Source organism: Acomys minous (genome assembly GCF_964271855.1).
Source record: "Acomys minous genome assembly, chromosome: 9".
NCBI classification, from domain to species: Eukaryota; Metazoa; Chordata; class Mammalia; order Rodentia; family Muridae; genus Acomys; species Acomys minous.
In genome coordinates, this window is record NC_140490.1 from 89,227,956 (window position 1) to 89,249,501 (window position 21,546).

Sequence of the window (21,546 nt, forward strand, 5' to 3'; positions counted from 1 at the left end):
AGGCTCTGAGAACTCACAGCAAGCAATTCCACTTCCGGAGGAAGAATTGTACACTTGCCTTAAATGTGCTCTTCCAGAATAAGATGAGGCATAAGATGGACCAAGATCAGGCTCTGTTCTGTTTCCACAATCAAACTGTCTTTTTTCTTTTTTTCTTTTTTCTTTTTGCCCCAGAAGGATTAGTTTTCTGTCGTGGAACTTTTTTTTTTTCACTTGATAAGTAATACTCTACTTTTGCTATTAATATAATATTAATTCCAAGAGACACATCTACAGATCCCTTAGGTGGCCTGTTATTGCTTGCCTTGAAACAGACAATATGCAGAGTATCCTACGCTTCCTCAGCGGATGTTGACAAAGCAGTAGCCGCAGCCAAGGACGCGTTTGAAAATGGTGAATGGGGAAGGATGAATGCCAGAGAGAGAGGAAGACTGATGTACAGGTGTGTTTCCTGCATGAACAACAGTATCTCTGGATATTGGCTGACACTGTCAAGACTTTAAAAATTCCCACAAAATAGTCCATCTTGAATGCCCCCCCACCCCATCCCACCCCCGTGGAAGACATGATACGTCTTTCAGTACTTGAGACATGTAACATCCTACAAGGTCACCAGGAGCTATGTAAGATCATGCAAGCCCCACAAAGACTAAGGGAAGTCCATAGGCAAGGCTGTGGCAGAGGAAGCAGGTCCTTCTGTCAGGTCTGAAGGGATGCAGGAAGAAGTGACTAGAACCCAGTGGGATCCAGAGCTGCAGAAAAGCACTCTACAGTGGTCTCAGAAGGGAGAGATTTGGTGCTGGAGAGATGGCTCAGAGGTTAAGAGCATTGTTTACTCTTTCAGAGGTCCTGAGTTCAATTCCCAACAACCGCATAGTGCCTTACAACCATCTATAATGAGATCTGGTGCCCTCTTGTGACCTGCAGATGTATATGCAGCTAGAGCACTGTATACATAATAAATAAATCTTTTTTAAAAAAGGGGGGGGGCCGGGCATGGTGGCGCACGCCTTTAATCCCAGCACTCGGGAGGCAGAAGCAGGCGGATCGCTGTGAGTTCGAGGCCAGCCTGGACTACAAAGCGAGTCTAGTACAGCCAAGGCTACACAGAGAAACCCTGTCTCGGAAAGCAAAAAACAAAAAACAAAAAAAGGGGGGGGGGGAGCTTTAAGCCCTTGACCTTGTCTTTCATCCACGGCCCAAATCTCAGTCACCAGGTAACACAGGCTATAAAGGTCATCCTCCGGGGCCACGGGCTAGAGTAGAAAATGGACAGAGCTGCTTGTGGGGGACATCCCCACCCCCTTGTTTTCAAGGACAAGGAAGGAAGGAGGGGAAAGTGCGAAGGACCTGGAGGGATATTACAAATGAGTACGTGTTCTAGAAGCAATTAGTTTCTGCTTACCTATGGCTAAACATCTGAGCTGAACTGACAGATCTCTTAGAGTGAAAAGCACTGGCGGGGGGGGGGGGGGGTCATGTCAAGCCCAACTCTTGAGTGTCCCAAAAGAACATTTTGGGAGGGAGGGAGGGAGGGAGGGAGGGAGGGAGGGAGGGAGCAGGGCATGGGAGATAAACACAGAAGACATATGAATACTATTTCACACAATCCCACAGACCCCACTCACCTTCCTAGGGACACTGACACCTTGGAGACTCCTCTGTCTGTGGCCTTTGTGATCCATTCCACATGCCTGCTTTGATCTCCTCAGTTACTTCTGGAAACTTTTCTGTACAACCAGAAAGCTGCAAGTGTCCATGGTCCTCAGGTGTCATGGCTCACTGCTCTGATACCTCCCTGTGTATTAATGAACTACTCCACCTTTGACCTTTGACCCACCACCCCTTCCCGCCTGTGATCACTGGGGCTCAGCCGCTCTTCTGCTGCTTCTGCACATAGGAGGCAAAGGGCACATGCTGGGGACATGGTTGGCTTCTCCCTGGAACTCAAGAGATAAAAGGCTGAGGTGTAGTTCATGGTAGAGCACTCACCTAGTGTGTGTGAGGTCCTGGGTTCTGTCCATATCCCTGCAGAAACTGTAGTAATAATCTCCTGAAAGAAACCATTGATACAATGATTTTATTTAGCACCTACCTTCCAGGACCACGATCTCCAGAGGGGTAGGCGTGCTGCCCCTCAGGGACTAGTCTCTGGGATCTCAGTCCTGGGTTGGTACCCTGTGCAGGGCTGGTGTATACAGCTAGCCGGGTCTCCATCAGTGCGTGCTGAGTGGATTTCTTTCCCTGACTCCACAGACTGGCTGACCTACTGGAAGAAAACCAAGAGGAGTTGGCGACCATAGAAGCGCTCGATTCTGGGGCTGTCTACACCCTGGCTCTGAAGACTCACATTGGAATGTCCGTGCAGACGTTCAGATACTTCGCAGGCTGGTGTGACAAAATTCAGGTAAAGCGCAGATGCTCCCCATTCCTAGAGGGAAGAGGCTTCAAGCTCGCTAGTTTGCAGAGGGGTTGGGCTCCAGGTCTGTGATAGCAGGCTATATATATGCCCTGGCATCTGGAGAGGAGCAATGCTAGATCCCCACACTGAAAAAGAGCAGGCCCACTGGCTATGAGCCTCCTTCAAATATTTTTCATTCGTATGTGTGTGTGTGTGTGTGTGTGTGTGTGTGTGTGTGTGTGTGTGTGTGCACGCCCAAGTGCATGGGTGTGTGCATGCTACAGCATGTCTGCAGAGGTAAGAGAGCAACCCTGGAGAGTTAGAATTGATTCTCCACTTTATTTTTGAGGCGGGGTCTCTTGTTTTTTCTTGCCAATGTGTACACCAGGCCAGCTGTCCCAAAAGCTTCTGGGTGCTTCTTTCATCTCTGCCTACCATTTCTCATCGGAGTGATGAGATTACAGTTGTACCACGCCTGGCTTTTATGTGACTTCCAGGGATCAAATTTAGGCTGTCAGTAAGGCATCTACGGCAAGTCCTTTTACCCACTGAGCCACCCCCCCAGGCCCCACGAGCCTTTATATCCACAGTGGGGGTTAAGTCTCTAATGCATGAATCATAGGGGCGCATTAAGACTGTCATCATGGTTAGAGCAACCATGGGTAGCGAGTAGATAGCTGTTGCCCCTTATTCTAAGGACACAAGCATGAGGAGAGGGGTGCCTTTCCTGTGTCACAGCAGAAGGACCAGAGAACCAGGCTAGGACTCAAGAGTTCTGACTCTGAGGTCTAGGGATCGTCTGTGCGCCTTGTCTTCTGAGAGCATCCAGCGGCTGTGGGGCTGAGATGCAGCTCGGCTGGTAGAGCGCTTGCCTAGCACACATGAAGCCCAGGCACCACATAAACCGGGTGCGGTGCTCTTGTTGCAGTATAAGAATAGCCACAAAGGGCTGGAGCCATGGCTCAGAGGTTAAGGGCGCCAGCTGCTCTTCCCGAGGTCCTGAGTTCAATTCCCAGCAACCACATGGTGGCTCACAACCATCTGTAATGAGATCTGGTGCCCTCTTCTGGCCTGCAGGGGTACATGCATGCAAAACAATGTATACATAATAAATAAATATTAGACGGGCATGATGGTGCACGCCTTTAATCCCAGCACTCGGGAGGCAGAGGCAGGTGGAGTTCAAGGCCAGCCTGGTCTACAAAGTGAGTTCAGGATAGCCAAGGCTACACAGAGAAACCCTGTCTCGAAAAACAAAAAAATAAATAAATAAATAAATATGTAAAAAAAAAAAAAAAGAAAGAAAGAAATAGCCGTAAAAACCACCAGTCGGCTTCTTTGTCTTTTTTCTTTTCTTTTCTATTTATTTATTTATTTATTTATTTATTTGTTTATTTATTTTGTATACAGTGCTCTGCCTCCACGTACACCTGCACAGGCCAGGAGTGGGCATTAGGTCACATTACAGATGGTTGTAAGCCACCATGTGGTTGCTGGGAATTGAACTCAGGACCTCTGGAAGAACAGCCAGGGCTCTTACCCACTGAGCCATCTCTCCAGCCCTTTTCTTTTCTTTTCCTTTTTTTTTTTTTTTTTGGTTTTTCGAGACAGAGTCTCTCTGTGTAGCCTTGGCTGTCCTGGACTCACTTTGTAGACCAGGCTGGCCTCGAACTCACAGGGATCACCTGCCTCTGCCTCCCGAGTGCTGGGATTAAAGGCGTGCGCCACCACGCCTGGCCCTTTTTTTTTTGGTTTTTCAAGACAGGGTTTCTCTGTGTAGCCTTGGCTGTCCTGGACTCATTGTGTAGACCAGGCTGGCCTTGAACTCACAGCGATCACCTGCCTCTGCCTCCCGAGTGCTGGGATTAAAGGCGTGTGCCACCACTCCTGGCTCAGAAGCCTATTTATTGATTGTCACACAAAAGTTGTTTTCCGGACAAAACAATGTTTCACGAAGGAAAACATCACACTGTTTACAGTGCTCACCAACGTAAGTCATTCCAGATGTGCCAGGGCCACCTTGTGACCAAAGTCATGCAGAGGCTGACCAGCTTCTTCAGAAGAAAGAACTTTATAGGGAACAGGAAACAAAACCAGGAATCACCGTTTTCAGCAATGGGTCAAAGAACTTCTAGAAAACAACTCTTCTTCATTCTGATGTCTACTTTAGATACAGTGGAAAACACCATTTCATTCTGATGTCTGCTGTAGATGTGCTTCCACTAGAACCCTCTGCAAGCCTCTGTTTCTTCCAGGGCTCTACAATTCCAATCAACCAGGCCCGACCAAATCACAACCTGACTTTCACCAAGAAGGAGCCACTTGGGTAAGACCAGGAGGGAGCCTTGAGTGCCTTGGCTGTCAGTGCTGCTGTGAGGACACTAAGGGCATGGCCTCCTCCCCACAGCGCCTGTGCCATCATCATTCCTTGGAACTACCCCCTCATGATGCTGGCCTGGAAGAGCGCAGCATGCCTGGCGGCAGGCAACACCTTGGTACTCAAGCCTGCTCAGGTGAGCCTGGCCAGCGGGCGGAGGGTCCCCCTCGCCTGCAAACTTAAAACAAGACAAATGCCTAAAAACAGCAGACCTTCCGAGCTGGCCACAGTTCACGGGCAACTCTTCATTATGTTATTGGTAAATTAAAAATTGCGTGCCGGGGCGAAGTACATGTATTCACATAGAGATCGGAGGATGGATCCCAGCAGTTGGGTCTCCTCTGTTACTTTGTGGGATCTGGGAATCGAACTCAGGTCTTTGAGCTTGGTGCCAAGAGCTTTATATGGTGGGCCATCTTGCTGGCTCCATTCACACTGCATTACCAAAACTCTTGTAAAGATATGGAAAATGGGTGCTAAAGAGGTGGTTCAGAGGTTAGGAGCACTGTCTGCTCTTCCAGAGGACCTGAGTTCAATTCCCAGTACCCGCACGGTGGCTCCCAACCATCTATAATGGGATCTGATGCCCTCTTCTGGCCTGCAGGTGTACATACAGATAGAGCACACATACACATAAAAATAAATAAATATTTTTTAAAAGATATGGAAGATGAGGGGGGAAAGCACATAAAAAAATAACTTAGTAACTATGGCAACTGTGTAAGGTCCTGGGGGGTGTACCACCTTTGACACTGTGATTATAACACTGTCATCCTCAAACGTGTTGGGCCACATGCGCAGATACCCTGGGAGGCAAGCTGCTGCAGAGCCGCAGATTGAACATGCCTGCAAACACGGATACCTGTGGGTAACAAGGAGATGCTTTAAAAAAACACACCAGGCACTTCTCAGAGCCATCTATTAAAGTTATAGATGTTTCTGTTTGTTTTAAGACAGGGTCTCTCATGGCCCAGGCTGGGTCTTAATTTGCCACGCAGCTGAAGGTGACCCGGAACATCGGATCCTCCTGCTGCCACTGCCCAAGTCCCTCTGATTACAGGCAGATGCCACATCCAGCATCAGGAGCAGTTTAAGTGCTATTCTATCCATGGTGGCTTCATTCCAGGGCCTAATGACACACTCTGTGGACCAGTCCCCTCTTCAACTACAGCACTGTGATAGACTAAACACATGGCCACAGCAGGCTTCTGGTTCTCCAGTGTCTCCAGCCTCTCACCCGGTCTCTCCAGACTGCCATGGTCTGAGCCTCACGGAATAGCCCACACAGTACCTCTTTTCCGTGTGTGCTGCAGTCTTTGACGTGCAAGTCCCATGTCAAGTCTTTCAGCGATTTCCCCATTTTATGAAGGTTCCTTATAAGTTAAATAATAATAATAACAACACAGTCTGTGGTTCCACACAGCCAGACCTGTCAACTGCACACGGGGCAGCTTTCAGAGCCAAGGAGCGACTGAGGGGACACTGACACAGACACACACAGCCACGTGAGGGAACCCCAGCAAACACACACTGACACAGGGAACCGCTGTGATCCCCCCCACATGCATGCACGCACACATGGGCGCGCATGCACGCACGCACGCACGCACGCAGACCTCCCCTTGGCCCCCTGACCTTCATTCAGACTGGACATTACTGCCCATACCTACATGTGAGTCCCGGGTGGTTTACTGTGTATCTGTCAGTTGACACAGACTTGCTCTCCATCCTTTACCGGATCCTCCTGCATAGTCCACTGTTAGAGACCAACAGTACTCATTCACACCCTCCGCTAGTGTGCAGACAGACTGACAGAGAGCGAGAGACAGGCAGCATAACAGAAACGCAGTAAAGACTCAGTATCTGAGTGCTCTGGGTGAACTACGTACAAGGAATTCTTTGGGACTATTTTAATAACTTTGCTGTGAGTCAGAAGTTACCTTACAATGAAAATTAAAATAAACAATAAAACAATGTAAAAATACAAATAAAATGAGCTCTTAGGGGTTGGGGAAAATGGCTCATTTTTTAAGCATGAACACCTGAGTTCAAATTCCCAGAACCCATGTAAAGACCTGAGTATAGATAGATGTATGTGCCTGAACTGCAGCATCGGGGGTGGGGGTGGGGGTGAGGGTGGGTGGACAGACACAGGTAGATTCTAAGAGCTTACTGGTCAACTAGCTTAGCTGAAGCAGTGAGCTTCTGCTTCAGTCAGGGACCTTGTCTCAGGGCAATAAGGCAGGCAGCAATAGCATCCTACTCTGGCCTCCATACGTGAGCACACACCCACAAAGGGAAGCGGGGGCCCAGGGAAGGACAGGACAAGTTTGCAGATGGTCATTACCGTCTTCACTTCCAGGTCACGCCCTTGACGGCTCTAAAGTTCGCAGAGCTGACTGTGAAAGCAGGCTTCCCCAAGGGGGTAATCAACATCATCCCTGGCTCAGGTAAGCCTGCAGGGGACAGGCTGTGTCCCGACCAACCGCAGAGTGGGAGCTAAGTGCTGTTGCCTGCTGCGTCTTGGCCCCACATTAAAACTAAATGCAGTTCACCAAGCATAAGTATACTTAAATACAAATATCAAGAGTGGAAATCTAGTGTGAGGGGATGCATGAGGAAGGTTGGATAGCATTGTAAAACTGCCCTAAGGTAGGCCATTTTGATTTTCTTTTCTTTTTTTTTTTTTTTTTTTTGGCCATTTTGATTTTCAATAAGCACTTCAGAAAATGACAACCAAGGCATATCCATCAATAAAGGAGAGGTGCTGACACAGCTGCGTGGAGGATATTGTTTTAATAATCTGTTTGTAATTAAAGCAGAAAATGTAAGATGCAGGCTCAAATGCAAGTTTAGAAACCTACTTCAGCAAACGCTCCCAGAAAGATCTGACTCACGTTTTGTCCCCTAATTAATTCCGCAGGGGGCGTTGCAGGACAGAGGCTTTCTGAGCACCCCGACATCCGCAAGCTCGGTTTCACCGGCTCCACCTCCGTGGGCAAACAGATCATGAGAAGGTACCAGCGTGCCGTGGGAAGCCCACTCAACCAGGCTTCTGTTTGGGTTTCACAGGATCGTTTCGGAACAAGGAAAGCCTAGGTTGGGGATACGGCTTAGTTGGTAAAGTGCTTGCCTGGCATGCACGAAGCCCTGGGTTTGACTCCTAAAGTTCCATAAAGCAAACGTGGTGGTTCACTCTGTAAGCTCAGCACTCTTGAGGTAGCGGCAGGGGGGTCAGAAGATGAAGGTTGTTTTAGTGGCTACAGAACAAGCTGCACCTGAGCCCTTGTCCCCCAAAACAAACAAACAAACAGCAACAAGACTAGAGTGAGAAAAAACAGCCACCATCAAATGGAGAAGTCGACTTTATCACTGACGACTCCTGAGACACGTGAGTGTAAGACAAAGCTTCCCAGTGCCTGCCCACAGTTGAAACCAGATCCACAGGCTGGAGTCACAGCTGTGTGGCTGACAGCTTGCCTAGCAAATCCAAACCAACACAAACCAACACGAAGGTAAAGAGATGGTAGGCCACAGAGCACAACGATCAACTAAAAATGATTTAAAAGGGCTAGAGAGATGACTCAGAGGTTAAGAGCGCTGGCTGCTCTTCCCGAGGTCATTGAGTTCAATTCCCAGCAACCACACGGTGGCTCACAACCATCTATAACAAGATCTGGTGCCCCCCGCTTCTGGCCTATAAGCGTACATGCAGGCAGAATACTGTAGACATAATAAATAAATAAATCTTTTAAAAAATGATTAAAAACAAAAAAACAAAACAAAAAAAATTTTTTTTAATGATTAAAAACTATGGCCACCGAGACATGCGGTAATCTTGTGGACTATTTTTTTCTCCTTTCTACAATTCTATCCACTCTAAGTAAGAGTGTTCATGAGGGCTGGGCCAGGCCTTCTAATAGTTTGTCATTATCACCACTCAAACTGCAAATAATAAACAAACAACAACATTAATAAAAGGAGTAAAACAACTAATACTTGTCTATCCAGCTGGCTTTTGCTTTGCAGACCTTAATATAGCAGAATTCCTTTTTGGGGAGGGGAGTGTTCTCTTTAAAAAATACTTATTTTGTTCCTTATTGTATGTAGACCTCCATGCCAGAAGGGGGCATGAGCTTCCTTTATATAGATGGTCATGAGTCACCATGAGGTTGCTGGGAATTGAACTCAGGACCCCTGGAAGTCCAGTCCTCTTAACCTCTGAGCCATCTCACCTGCTCCAATATGACTGAATTCTTTCTCTTTTTTTTTTTTTAAGATTTATTTACTTATTATGTATACAGTGTTCTGCCTGCATGTATGCCTGCAGGCCAGAACCAGATCTCATTATAGATGGTTGTGAGCCACCATGTGGTTGCCAGGAATTGAACTCAGGACCTTTGGAAGGGCAGGCAGTGCTCTTAACCGCTGAGCCATCTCTCCAGCTCCCATGACTGAATTCTTAAGGATGAATTTTTCTATGAGAATCCTCATCCTGTGACCACAGAATTTTTCAACCAATACAGAAAACCTATAAAACAAAGAAAAAGAGAAAAAAAAAAAAGGATTCTAGCTTTACATACTGACCGCCCGGCGACAGCAGTGACCCGCCATCCTTTCATGGTTCTTTTCTTTTCTTTCTTTTCTTTTCTCTCTTTCTTTCTTTCTTTTTTGGTTTTTCAGACAGAGTTTCTCTGTGTAGCCTTGGCTGTCCTGGACTCACTTTGTAGACCAGGCTGGCCCTTCAAACTTAGAGATCTGCCTGCCTCTGCCTCCCTGAGTGTTGGCATTCAAGGCGTGTGCCTGTCCTCTCTGAGGACACGGTTTCTCTGTGCAGCAGGGCTGGCCCTGAACTCTCCACTCTCCGCCGAGTTCTACTTCCGGAATGCTGGGATTACATGCACTTGCCACCACGTCCTCATAAACGAGGTTCCTAATATTTCTGAGGCACAACTGTGTAGAACCGATCTATGGTTAGAAGAAGTGGGGGGCGGGAGCTGACCACCTAACTGCTCTTTCCTGTTTGTTTTCGTCTAGCTGTGCTGTGAGCAACCTAAAGAGAGTTTCCCTCGAGCTCGGTGGCAAATCCCCACTTATAATATTCAATGACTGTGAACTTGACAAGGCAGTACGGATGGTAAGTGGGCCGGAGCCGGGCAAGAGGTACCTACTTCTAAAACACATTTTAGGTCCTTTACTAGTGGTCTTAGATCATATCGAGTTTAGCCAGTGATAAGTAAAAGCCATCTTTTTGTTTATCCAAAGGATGCTTAATTTTTTTAAAAAGTGGCACATTGAAATACCTCCAGCCTGTCTGCTGGCATCTTGCCTACTTCATCCTTCTTTTCTGTTCTAGAAACAGGGCTCTGGTTAGACTGCCTAAACAAACACGGCAAAGGGTTTGCCTCCATGCCTGACAACCTGAATTCTACCCTCGAGCCCCAAATGGTGGAAGGAAAAACTACCACCTGCACTTTGTCCTCCGAACTACACAGACACACAGGCACACCTACACACACACACACACACACACACACACACACACACACACACACACACACACAGCATCCATGCACCCGCCTCCAAAAACTAACACAGAAGAGTTTTAAACTAAGAATCAGAAGCAGTTAGCAGGGCTTGCCTATGCATGCATGGGACTCAGGGTTTGATTCCCGGCACCCCATAAGGTAGGCATGGTGGAACTCTCCTGTACTCCTGGCACACAGGGGTTGGAGGCAGGAGGATTGGAAGTTCAAAGTCATCCTATGCTGCATACTGAAGGCAAGACTGCCCTGGGCCAGAGACTCTTGTCTCAAAGCAATCTGTCAACCAACCACCAAGAGCACTCGGCAGCTGAGCTTAGTGAGTGACACACACCTATAGGACTAGTTAGTCAGGAAGCTGAGGCAGGAGGATCATCTGAGCCTGAAGTTCCGAACCTGAATGGACAATATCACAAGGCTCCATCCCTTTAAAACCACAGTCCTAGCCGGGTGTGGTGGCGCACACCTTTAATCCCAGCACTGGGGAGGCTGAGGCAGGCGGATCGCTGTGAGTTCGAGGCCAGCCTGGTCTACAAAAGTGAGTCCAGGACAGCCTAGGATACATAGAGAAACCCTGTCTCAAAAAACAAAACAAAACAAAACAAAAAACACCCACAGTCCTGGGCTGGAGAGATGGCTCAGAGGTTAAGAGCACTGGCTGCTCTTCCAGAGGTTCTGAGTTCAATTCCCAGCAACCACATGGTGGCTCACAACCGTCTATGATGAGATTTGGTGCCCTCTTCTGGCCTGCTGGCTCACATGCAGGCAGAATACTGTGTACTTAATAAATAAATCTTAAAGAAAAACAAAGAAACCACAATCCTCCGTAGCAATCAGTTTTCTAGTTCTTGCTTAACAGGCCACTACGGTGGAAGCTAGGCGAGGAGGCACAGGATCTAATTTTGTGCCCTACAGGACTTGAACTACTTTAAAGCATGGAAACACAAAACAAGAGGCTCAATCGTGTTTTGCATAGGAGATAAGCTGGAATCCTCTCTTTATTTCTGAGACAGAGCTGCCTAGTGAGCCATGAGGGGGCGGAGCCTCTAGTGATTGGCTCTAGTGGGTGTGGCCTTCTAGTTCTGCATGGAACAGTCTCCGCCCACCACACCCTGACTGGAATCAAATGAGCTTTCTCTGCCAAACCCCACTGGGCCAAAGTCCTAAAGAGAGTGGAGAGGTTTGCCCTGAAGACGACCCACACACACTCCCCTGGCATGGGCCCATTTGTGTCCCACATTCGGGCTCCAGCGACCAACACCAGGAGTAACAGAACGACACCAAGGCCAAGACTCCACAGGATATGTTTATTCCTGGAAACTTTTCCAGAACATTCCAGAGAAAAGGCAAGAGAAACAAAAGTGGAAAGGAGATTGGTTCCATTAGCTTAGTGTCATATGGTTTTTGAGGTTTATTTTTATTATTTTAGGTGTATGAGTTTTTTGTCTGCATGTACATCTGTGCACCACCTGCATCTCTGGTGCCCACGTAAGGTGGTGAGCCCCTATGTGGGTGCTGGGCATCCAACCTGGGTCCTTTGCAACAACAACGAATTCACTTAACCACTGAACCATCTTCTAGTGTCTACTGTTATTTATAAAGATTTTTCTTTATTGTTGTTGTTTTTCAAGACAGGGTCTCTCTTGGCTGTCCTGGACTCACTTTGTAAACCAGGCTGGCCTCGAACTCACAGTGATCCGTCTGCCTCTGCCTCCCAAGGGCTGGGATTACAGGCGTGCGCCACCACTGCCCAGCCCTACTCTTGTATTTTTAAGAGAGACTTAAAAAAAAAAAGTATGGATATTTTGCCTGCATGTATGTCTGTGTATCACACGTGTGGTGTGGGGGCTGAGAACTGAACCCATTCCCTCTGCCAAAGCAACCCATGCTCTTAACTGCTGAGCTATCTCTTCAGCAGTGCCCCCATGCCTATTATATTTTTTATTTTATTTTTTAAAAAGGATTTATTATGTATACAGTGTTCTGCCTGCAGACCACAAGAGGGCACCAGATCTCATTATAGATAGCTGTGAGCAACCATGTCGGTGCTGGGAATTGAACTCAGGACCTCTGGAACAGCACATAGTGCTCTTAACCTCTGAGCCATCTGTCCAGCCCCTATTACATTTTTTAAAGTACTCCATCTTACATTCGTTGAGTGCGTAAGAGGAATGACAATTATGAAGGGTGAAAAAAAAAAACCATAAGCACAAAGACAACCAGTGTGCACCGGACTCAGAGAGCCATTCTCTTCCTATTGGTCACAGCCACACAATGGAAATCTATACCCTTCAGGAGCCCGGCTCTCACCTGTGAGAACTGTTTACACTGCAGGAAATGCAGGCGCAACTGCAAAGTGCCTGGAGTGTTTCAGCTCCAGTTTAGGGAGGACGCACTCAAGCTCCATGAGTCTACGCAATCTGCCATTTTGTTTCTTTGTTTGTTTTGGGTTTTTTTGTTTGTTTGTTTGTTTTTTGAGACAGGGTTTCTCTGTGTAGCCTTGGCTGTCCTGGACTCGCTTTGTAGACCAGGCTGGCCTCGAACTCACAGCACACCGCCTGCCTCTGCCTCCCCAGTGCTGGGATTAAAGGTGTGCGCCACCACCGCCCAGCCAGGAGCATGGTTCTTTCCTTTAATCCCACTCCCAGGGGTAGGGTACACAGAGATTGGTGGAGCTATGGGAGCTTGAGGCCAGCTTGGCCTATATAACAGGTTCTCAGCCAGTCGGGCCTACATAGTGAGGCACCTTCTAAAAAAAAACAAACAAAATTATTTTGGGTATACTCTCAATTGTCACACACTTGTAGATAAGTGTTCATGAACCCAACCCGGGAAAAGTTGAAAGGAGTGTATCTCTCAGCAGTTGCCTTCACTAACAATCAACAGGACGGACCTCTCTGTTATCTGTGGCCTCTGAATAGTGACAGCTGGGGTCAGGGGAGATAGCCCAGTCAGTACCGCAAGCTCAGGGACCAGCATTTGGATTCTCAGCACCCACCTGAGAAGCCAGGTAGACCGGTGTGTGCCTGGAGTCCCACCCAGAAAAGGGACACTGGAGGATCCTTGAAGTTCAGCAGCCAGCAGGTCTAGGTAAACAGTGAGATCCCTTGTCTCAAAAATAAAAAAATAAGGGGCTGGAGAGATGGCTCGGAGGTTAAGGGCACTGGCTTGCTCTCCCGGAGGTCCTGAGTTCAATTCCCAGTAACCACATGGTGGCTCACAACCACCTATAATGAGATCTGGTGCCCTCTGCTGGCCAGCAGGCACACATGCAGGCACACCATTGTATATATAATAAGAAAATCTTTTTTTTTTTTAAATTTTAAAAACTGGAGAGCAACTGAGGAAAATATCTGGTGTTGACTTCCAGTTTCCACATGTGCGTGCACAACACCTGAACATGGGCTCACATGAAGTGCCCTCGTTGTGCGATCGGATAACAGCAGTCTTGCTGAGCAATGCTAACTAACACTGCTTTCTCTTCCGATGCTGAAGGGCATGGGCGCAGTATTTTTCAATAAAGGAGAGAACTGCATTGCAGCTGGGCGGCTGTTTGTGGAGGAGAACATCCACGATGAATTTGTAACCAGAGTGGTAAGGCATCTTCGGGTCTGCTGCGAGGTTTACGGGTCCAGCTCATTCTCGAAAAGCACACTTGGGATCATTTGTGGCTCTCTGGATGTGAGACAGCAATAGCAGTATTGTGACAACAGTTGAGCTGGCTCGGGGAGCAAGTGACCCAGGGACAGACTGAATACAAAGATAGACACAGACAGACAGATAGACACACACACAGAGAGAAGTGTGCTGGCACATACTTGTAATCCTGATGCTGGACAGACAACAGAGACAAGCAGATGTCTGGGACTCACTAGCAAAATAGCTTAGACTACCCAGCAAGCTCCAGGTCAAGGAGAAACCCTCAAAAAAGAGATGGAAAACACCTGAGGAAGAACAGCCAAGGTATCCAATCATCTCCAGGTGTGTATGCACACACATGAATCCGCGCATGAAGGCATGTGTGCACACACAAAAACCACATAAACGAACACACAGAACACACAGAGGTATTATCCCCCCTCTGCTTTTTCAAGACAGGGTTCTCTGTGTAGCCTTGGCTGTCCTGGACTCGCTTTGTTGACCAGGCTGGCCTCGAACTCACAGTGATCCGCCTCCCTCTGCCTCCCAAGTGCTGGGATTAAAGGTGTGTCCCACCACGTCCAGCATGAGGTATTTGCGCTTAATGTGAGAGTTATGACATAGTTATAGAGGCAGCAGTGGGGAGCCACTGGGCAGTCACTGCCTCCTGAGTCTGTGAGAGTGGACTCACTTTGGGTCTCAGAAGAATGCAGTTTTCACTATAGATGTATAAAGGCTTGTAGGAGCTGACACTTGACATTTCCAAACAGAGACAGAAATCTCTAGGACTTGTTACATTGGTTCAGTACAAGCATGTGTTGCACACAAAAAGCTATGAAAACCCCCCTCCAAAACCAAACAAACAATAAAAAGGACTTGGCCAAGAACCACACATCTGTCAACTGCTCACTACAACAGGCTCCACGTGTAACAAGTAACTCAAGGCAGAGAGTTCCACTGTTACGAGTAACAGGGAATGTTTGTGTGGGCTGTGTACTATACAGGTGGAAGAGATCAAGAAGATGAAAATTGGTGACCCACTAGACAGATCTACAGACCATGGGCCCCAAAACCACAAAGCCCATCTGGAGAAGCTGCTGCAGTACTGTGAGACCGGGGTGAAGGAGGGGGCCACGCTGGTATATGGAGGAAGACCAGTGCAGAGACCGGGTGAGAGCACCTCTGGGGCCTCAAATTCACAGGGATCCACCTGCCTCTCCCTCCTAAATGCTGGGATTAAAGGCATGGGCCGCCACGCCCAGTGTGGCTATGTTTTTTTAAAATGCCTTTTCTTTTGTCTGACTTGTACTAAAATGCTTGGAAGAAAAGAACCAGAGAGCCCAGGTCTTGCTTTAAGACATGCCAATGGGGGGTGGGGGGAGGGAGGAGATATCAAATCAAATATGGTACAACAGGCATATTTATTTCACTAAGTACATCCTCCATCTTATTTAACATGTTTGAAGCTTTCATAGTAAAGCCATTAAAAAACAGCTGGGGGGGGGGGGCTGGAGATACGGCTCAGAGGTTAAGAGCACTGACTGCTCTTTCAGAGGTCTTGAATTCAATTCCCAGCAACCACATGGTGGCTCACAACCATCTATAATGTGATCTTATGCCCTCTTCTGGCCTGCAGGTGTACATGCAGGCAGAGCACTGTATACGTAATAAATAAGTCTTAAAACAAACAAACAAACAGACAGCTAAAATGGGTGTAGTGGTACACACCTTTAATCCCAGGAGACAGAGGCAGGAGGATCTCTGTGAGTTCAAAGCCAGCCTGGTCTACAAAGTAAGTCCAGGGCAGCCAGAGCTATTACACAGAGAAACCCTGTCTCAAAACAAAATAAAACAAAGCAAAACAGGCAGCCATGATGTCCATTGCTGCATAGAAACCCCAATCTCTCCTTGTTTTGCTAACCCTGGGGTGGGGCTGGAACTACTTGAGAAAACGAAGGTGAAAATGATCTTACCTACGATCAATACTTTCGTGTCTTCATCACAGGCTTTTTCATGGAACCCACTGTATTCACAGGCGTGGAGGACCACATGTACCTTGCCAAAGAGGAATCCTTCGGGCCCATCATGGTCATCTCTAAATTCCAAAACGGGTGTGTACCTTAGGCTCACTGTGTCCCTTGGGATTCAACTAGTAACTTCCCTGCCTCTGCCTTGCGCTGTACATAAGAGCATGCGATCAATGAACATTCTCCACCCTAAGATTAAGTCAACCGATTAAATACTTGGAAGCATCTGGGGTCTCGGGACACTGCTCAGTGGGTCCAGCACTTGTTGTGCAAACACGGAGTCTGGAGTTCAGATGCCCAGAACCCGCTTAAAAGGTAGATGTGAGGCCAAGAATGGTGGCGTGCGCCTGTGATCCCAGCACTCCGGGGAGGCAGAGGCAGGTGGATCTCTGTGAGTTTGAGGCCCCCTGGTCTACAACTAGAATCCAGGACAGCCAAGACTACACAGAGAAACCCTGTCTGGAAAAACAAAAACAAACAAACAAAATAAACAGAAGATAGATGTGGTGACATGATGCACCCATCAACTCAGAGCTGGGGAGTTAGGAGCACGAGGATCACCTGGTGTGCTGGCTTGCCATTCCAGCCTAAACGGCGAACTCCAGGTTCAGCGGGAGACTCTGTCTCAAAGACAGAGGTGACAGAATGACTGGTGGGACCTGGGGAGGGATTTGGGTACGCACCGAAGTGCTGAGCCTGGATAGATCTGAAAAGTGTAATGTACAACATGCTCTGAAAACCAGGGAAGGGAGACAAACGCAAACAAGCCTCCCAGACGAAAGAGATGAGGCTGGTCAAATGTCAAGAGGCCCTGTGCAGCATGTGTGACTAGTGGAAGATTTGGGGTTACAGCACAGCTTGCAGATTTCAGTCTTGGAGTCTTTAATTTATAAAAAGTATAAGCATGGGGGCTAGAGAGATGGCTCCAAGGTTAAGAGCACAGACTGCTCTTCCAGAGGTCCTGAGTTCAAATCCCAGCAACCACAAGGTGGCTCACAACCATCTGTAATGTGATCTGGTGCCCTCTTCTGGCATGCAGGTGTACATGCAGGCAGAGCACTAGACACACACACACACACACACACACACACACACACACACACACACACACACACACACACACACACTGTCTTAAGCAGCCAGGTGGTGATGGTGCATGCCTTTAATCCCAGCACTTGTGAGGCAGAGGCAGATGGATTGTTGTGAGTTCGAGTGCAGCCTGGTCTACAAAACTAGTCTAGGATAGCCAGGGCTGTTATACAGAGAAACCCTCTCTCAAAAAAGCCTTAAAAAAAAAAAAAGTGTACTTGTGGTTTGAATAAAAATGGCCAACTAGGCGCATAGGGAGTGGCACTATTAGGACAGCCAAGACCACACAGAGAAACCCTGTCTAAGCAGGTGCTGGAGACTTCCTGTGTAACATGCAAAAAAACTTTCCAGCAAAACGATTTTGCTTCACTGCACTTTCAATGGTGTTTTCTGCTTCTGGAAACATCTCACAGGGACATTGATGGAGTGCTGCGGCGAGCAAATAACACTGAGTATGGCTTGGCCTCTGGAGTTTTCACAAGAGACATTAACAAAGCCATGTATGTGAGTGACAAGCTAGAGGCGGGAACGGTTTTCATCAACACCTACAACAAGACAGACGTGGCGGCCCCATTCGGTGGAGTGAAGCAGTCTGGCTTTGGGAAAGACTTAGGTACGCGCGGCTAACTCTGCTTTGGTGCTTCTATGTTACATATCTCTCTCTCTCTCTCTCTTTCTCTCTCTCTCTCTCTCTCTCTCTCTCACACACACACACACACACACACACACACACACAGTTCCACACAACACCACTCCCTCTGTTTTCAAGGGTATCTACTCACATAGCAGCTTACCAAGGACACTGGAACCTTAAAAAACATTGAATGCATCCTAAAACAAGTTTATCTGTGTGCTCGCACAAGCAGTGGCATACATGTGGTGCGCAAGGGACACTGTGAGAGTTGGTTCTCTCCTGTCACCAAGAGGGTCCTAGAGATTAAACTCAGGTCATGAGGCTTGAGAAGTGCCTTAATTCACTCAACCATCTCAAGTGCAAAATGTTTTAGCTAAGATCTGATTTTTTTAAAAAATCTTTTTTTTAAAAGCTGGGTGTGGTGGTGCAGGCCTTTAATCCCAGCACTCAGGAGGCAGAGGCAGGCGGATCTCTGTGAGTTCGAGCCAGCCTGGTCTTCAGAGCAAGTCTAGGACAGCCAGGGCTACACAGAGAAACCCTGTCTTGAAAAACCAAAAGAAAAAACCAAAACCAAAACCAAACCAAAACCCAAAAAACCAAAAACAAACAAACCAAAAATCTGATTTTTAGCATAAAGTTGGTTTAGTTTTGTGGACTCAGTGAAATCTGGGGGACAGTCTGGGGGTCTTAGGTGGCCCCAAGAGTTGATCTTATCTCTAAGGTGAGTCTTGCACAGACACTGAGGTAAGTAGGGCCTGTTGGGCCTCTAGGATTAGACATGGGCGACGCCAACATAGTTCACTGTCAGCAGTCACCCTGACGCTGTCCAAACCGTAGCTCTGTGGATGCCCAAGCTGTGCTGGGCCCTAGTCCACGTTCTGTACCTGCCCCGCATAAACAAGTGTACCCAGCAAAGACAGGAGTTAGGATCAGTTGTTCAGATCAGGAGAACAGGGCTCAGGATAGCTGGGTGAGTCGCCCAGTTTCACACACAGGCACTGGCAGACAGGTTAAATGCCAGGCTCACCACCTCCTCTGTAGAGTGCTCTGTAGTATAAAAAGACATGTATCAGGAGGCAGAGGCAGGAGGATCGCTGTGAGTTCAAGGCCAGCCTGGTCTAAAGGGAGTGTCCAGGACAGTCAAGGCTACACAGAGAAACTCTGTCTTAAAAAACAAAAAACAAACAAAACAAAAAACAAAACAAAACCAAAACCAAAAACCATGTACGATGTGAGAGCGTGGTGTGGTCCTGCATGCCTGTGACCCAGCATTGAAGAAGTTGAGCTAGGCGGCCAGTTTAAGAGCACCCATGGCCAAACAGCAAATGTGAGGCCAGCCTGGGCTACGTATCAACAGATTCTGAAATACAGGGTTTGCTGAAAACTATCTACACATTTGGTTCATTTGGGGCATTAGATTCTCTTTCCTGATGATTTTCAACACTTTATTTCCAAGAGTAAAAAGTGGTTTTTCGAGCTGGGCTTGGTGGTGCCTGTGATCCCAGAACTTGGGGAGGTGAATCTCTGTGTGTTCAAGGGCGAGTCGGGAGTCCAGACAGCCAGGGATACACGAGAATCCATCCTAGGTCTAAAGCACAGTTGAGAGGATTTATTTCTTAGACAATTTTTAAAAAAGATTTATTATTATGTATACAGTGTTCTGCCTACATGTACATCTGCAGGCCAGAGGAGGGAATCAGATCACATTAAAGATGGTTATGAGCCACCATGTGGTTGCTGGGAATTGAACTCATGACCTCTGGAAGAGCAGTCAGTGCTCTTAACCACTGAGCCATCTCTCCAGCCTGACAATTTTTTAATATAGAAGCAACCATGCTAGTTCTGACAGGGCAACTGTCAAAGGCTTGTCTCACTGTCAGACCCTACATTTGCCTCCTAGTTCTGAGTTTGAAGGCTGCTTCCTCCAGCGTAGTCTCAATCTTGGTTACTCCCTCAGATCACAATCACCTAGGAGCTTAAAAACCAAAACCCAGAAAGCTGATCTGATCACTCTGGAGTAGGCTGAGCAACAAAGAGCTCAAAATTCTCCGCCAGGCGCTTCAGACTCAAATTAGTAACATGGTCTTGTGTCTGCACCCAGCAGTGTTAAGCTGTGCTTCCTCTTTCTCCACAGCAAGATGAAAGTAAATGTCCCCGAAGCTCTCCTTTCTGGGTTCAGCTCTGCTTTATTGAATGTTAACGGAGCAAACATCACTCTGGTCAGAGGATTGGAAAACAGACGTAACCCATCAAGTAGGGAGACAAGATGAAGATTAGGGATCGAAAATTGCCAACCATAACACCCACCCTTAGAGGGCCTGCTAGGCCACCTGAGCCCCTTCACCATCACGGCCTACGGCCCACACATCCACACTGTGTGAGGGCAGTTGGGGATGGCTCACATCAGGGCCTCCTACCTTCAAGTCAGTAAGGATGATCCGTGTGGCCTAGGCTATGATCTCCTCCATCTTTGTGCCTCATTTTTCTCTCCCCCAGGTGAGGAAGCCCTGAATGAGTACCTCAAAACTAAAACGGTGACCCTGGAGTATTAGAGGAATGCCAAGCATCAGCAAACCGCTGACAGACAGCACACCCCTCAACTCTTCACAAGCCGAAGGCTCTGGCAGCGCTGGAGGAGGAGGAACTAACCATCTGTGGGCCGTAGGCCATGAAATATAGAAAGGACCAAGAAGAGGGCTGGGCCACTTGTGTGAGCATTTACCTGAGGACCTCAATAAATTCCAGTATACTTTTTACAAATCACCAAATGACTTACCTGTTAGGTTTTATCAACATTGGGTATCTATTTCTGAAGTATCAAAACTCTCCCCAGCCCAAGAAGAGCTATTCTCAGGGTCAACCACCCTGAACGTGATGACCTCACTCACAGGTTCATTCAAGATTTTTAGGTCTCAACCACCAAGGCACACACGCCGCTAACAACTATTTCTCTTTTTTCAAGACAGGGTTTCTGTGTAGCCTTGTCTGTCCTGGATTCTCTTTGTAGACCAGGCTGGCCTTGAACTCAAGAGATCCACCTGCCTCTGCCTCCCAAGTGCTGGGATTAGCAGCATGCCCCACCACCGCCCGCTCGGCTTAACAACTATTTCTTTAGCTTTGCTTTCAAAGAATAGTACATCCTACACAGAATGCAATGGCTGCCCTCTGTCTCTCATATTAGAAAGACTGGTCTTCCTGCCTTTGATTACTTTGTAACCCCTTTCGTTGGCTGTGAGCATTTCTTCCACATCCGCCCACTTGGTACAAATGTTAAGTTCTGAGGACAAATTGATTGACATCACCTTTGGCCTTCAAGTTTTCAGGTGAACTTTACAAAGTCAGGCTGTCTTCTGATGGTCAATCTTGGCCGTCTCACGATGTGACTTGAGGAAAATCATCCTAGTTCCCTGGGCTCTGGCTTCCTTACGTGTTAAGCGGGGTAGCGGTGCCCTCCTCAGAGCCCTTGGTACCAAGGATCCTGTGCAACAAAGTTCCACCACTGTGTCTTCTCATGTGCATAAACATTCAGTTAAACTGAAGTCTTCCCATCTCTACTCAGAAAATTGGGCAGTAAATTCAGTAGATAAGTGAACTCTCTCTGCAGCTCACTGATCAATGAAGCTGACTGATGAATGGATGAATGGATGAATGAATGAATGAACGAACGAACGAACAAACAAACTACCTACCTACACTTCTGAATCATCAATGCCTGGAATACTCTTCCCTACCCAGGCTTCTAATAATACAGTGCAGAATACAGTAAAATGCTGAAAACTGGCACGCAATGAAAAAGGGAGCTAGACACAGTAGGGCTCAAGCCTGCAACTAGAGTC

At 47.5% G+C, this 21,546-nt stretch overlaps 1 protein-coding gene across 1 annotated transcript in view; it reads left to right on the top strand.

The window, feature by feature from the left end:
* Window positions 1–20,470, top strand: part of ALDH1L2 (aldehyde dehydrogenase 1 family member L2) — a 44,287-nt gene extending 23,817 nt beyond the window's left edge. The window contains exons 12-23 of the mRNA XM_084796284.1: window positions 315–442; window positions 2,257–2,407; window positions 4,657–4,727; window positions 4,809–4,914; window positions 7,141–7,228; window positions 7,702–7,795; window positions 9,816–9,915; window positions 13,817–13,915; window positions 14,965–15,130; window positions 15,966–16,071; window positions 17,490–17,689; window positions 20,207–20,470. Of these exons, the coding sequence (XP_084652410.1) occupies window positions 315–442; window positions 2,257–2,407; window positions 4,657–4,727; window positions 4,809–4,914; window positions 7,141–7,228; window positions 7,702–7,795; window positions 9,816–9,915; window positions 13,817–13,915; window positions 14,965–15,130; window positions 15,966–16,071; window positions 17,490–17,689; window positions 20,207–20,262 (1,365 nt within the window). The 3' untranslated portion in view covers window positions 20,263–20,470. The remainder of the gene's footprint in view (window positions 1–314; window positions 443–2,256; window positions 2,408–4,656; window positions 4,728–4,808; window positions 4,915–7,140; window positions 7,229–7,701; window positions 7,796–9,815; window positions 9,916–13,816; window positions 13,916–14,964; window positions 15,131–15,965; window positions 16,072–17,489; window positions 17,690–20,206) is intronic.
* Window positions 20,471–21,546: the final 1,076 nt, after the last annotated feature.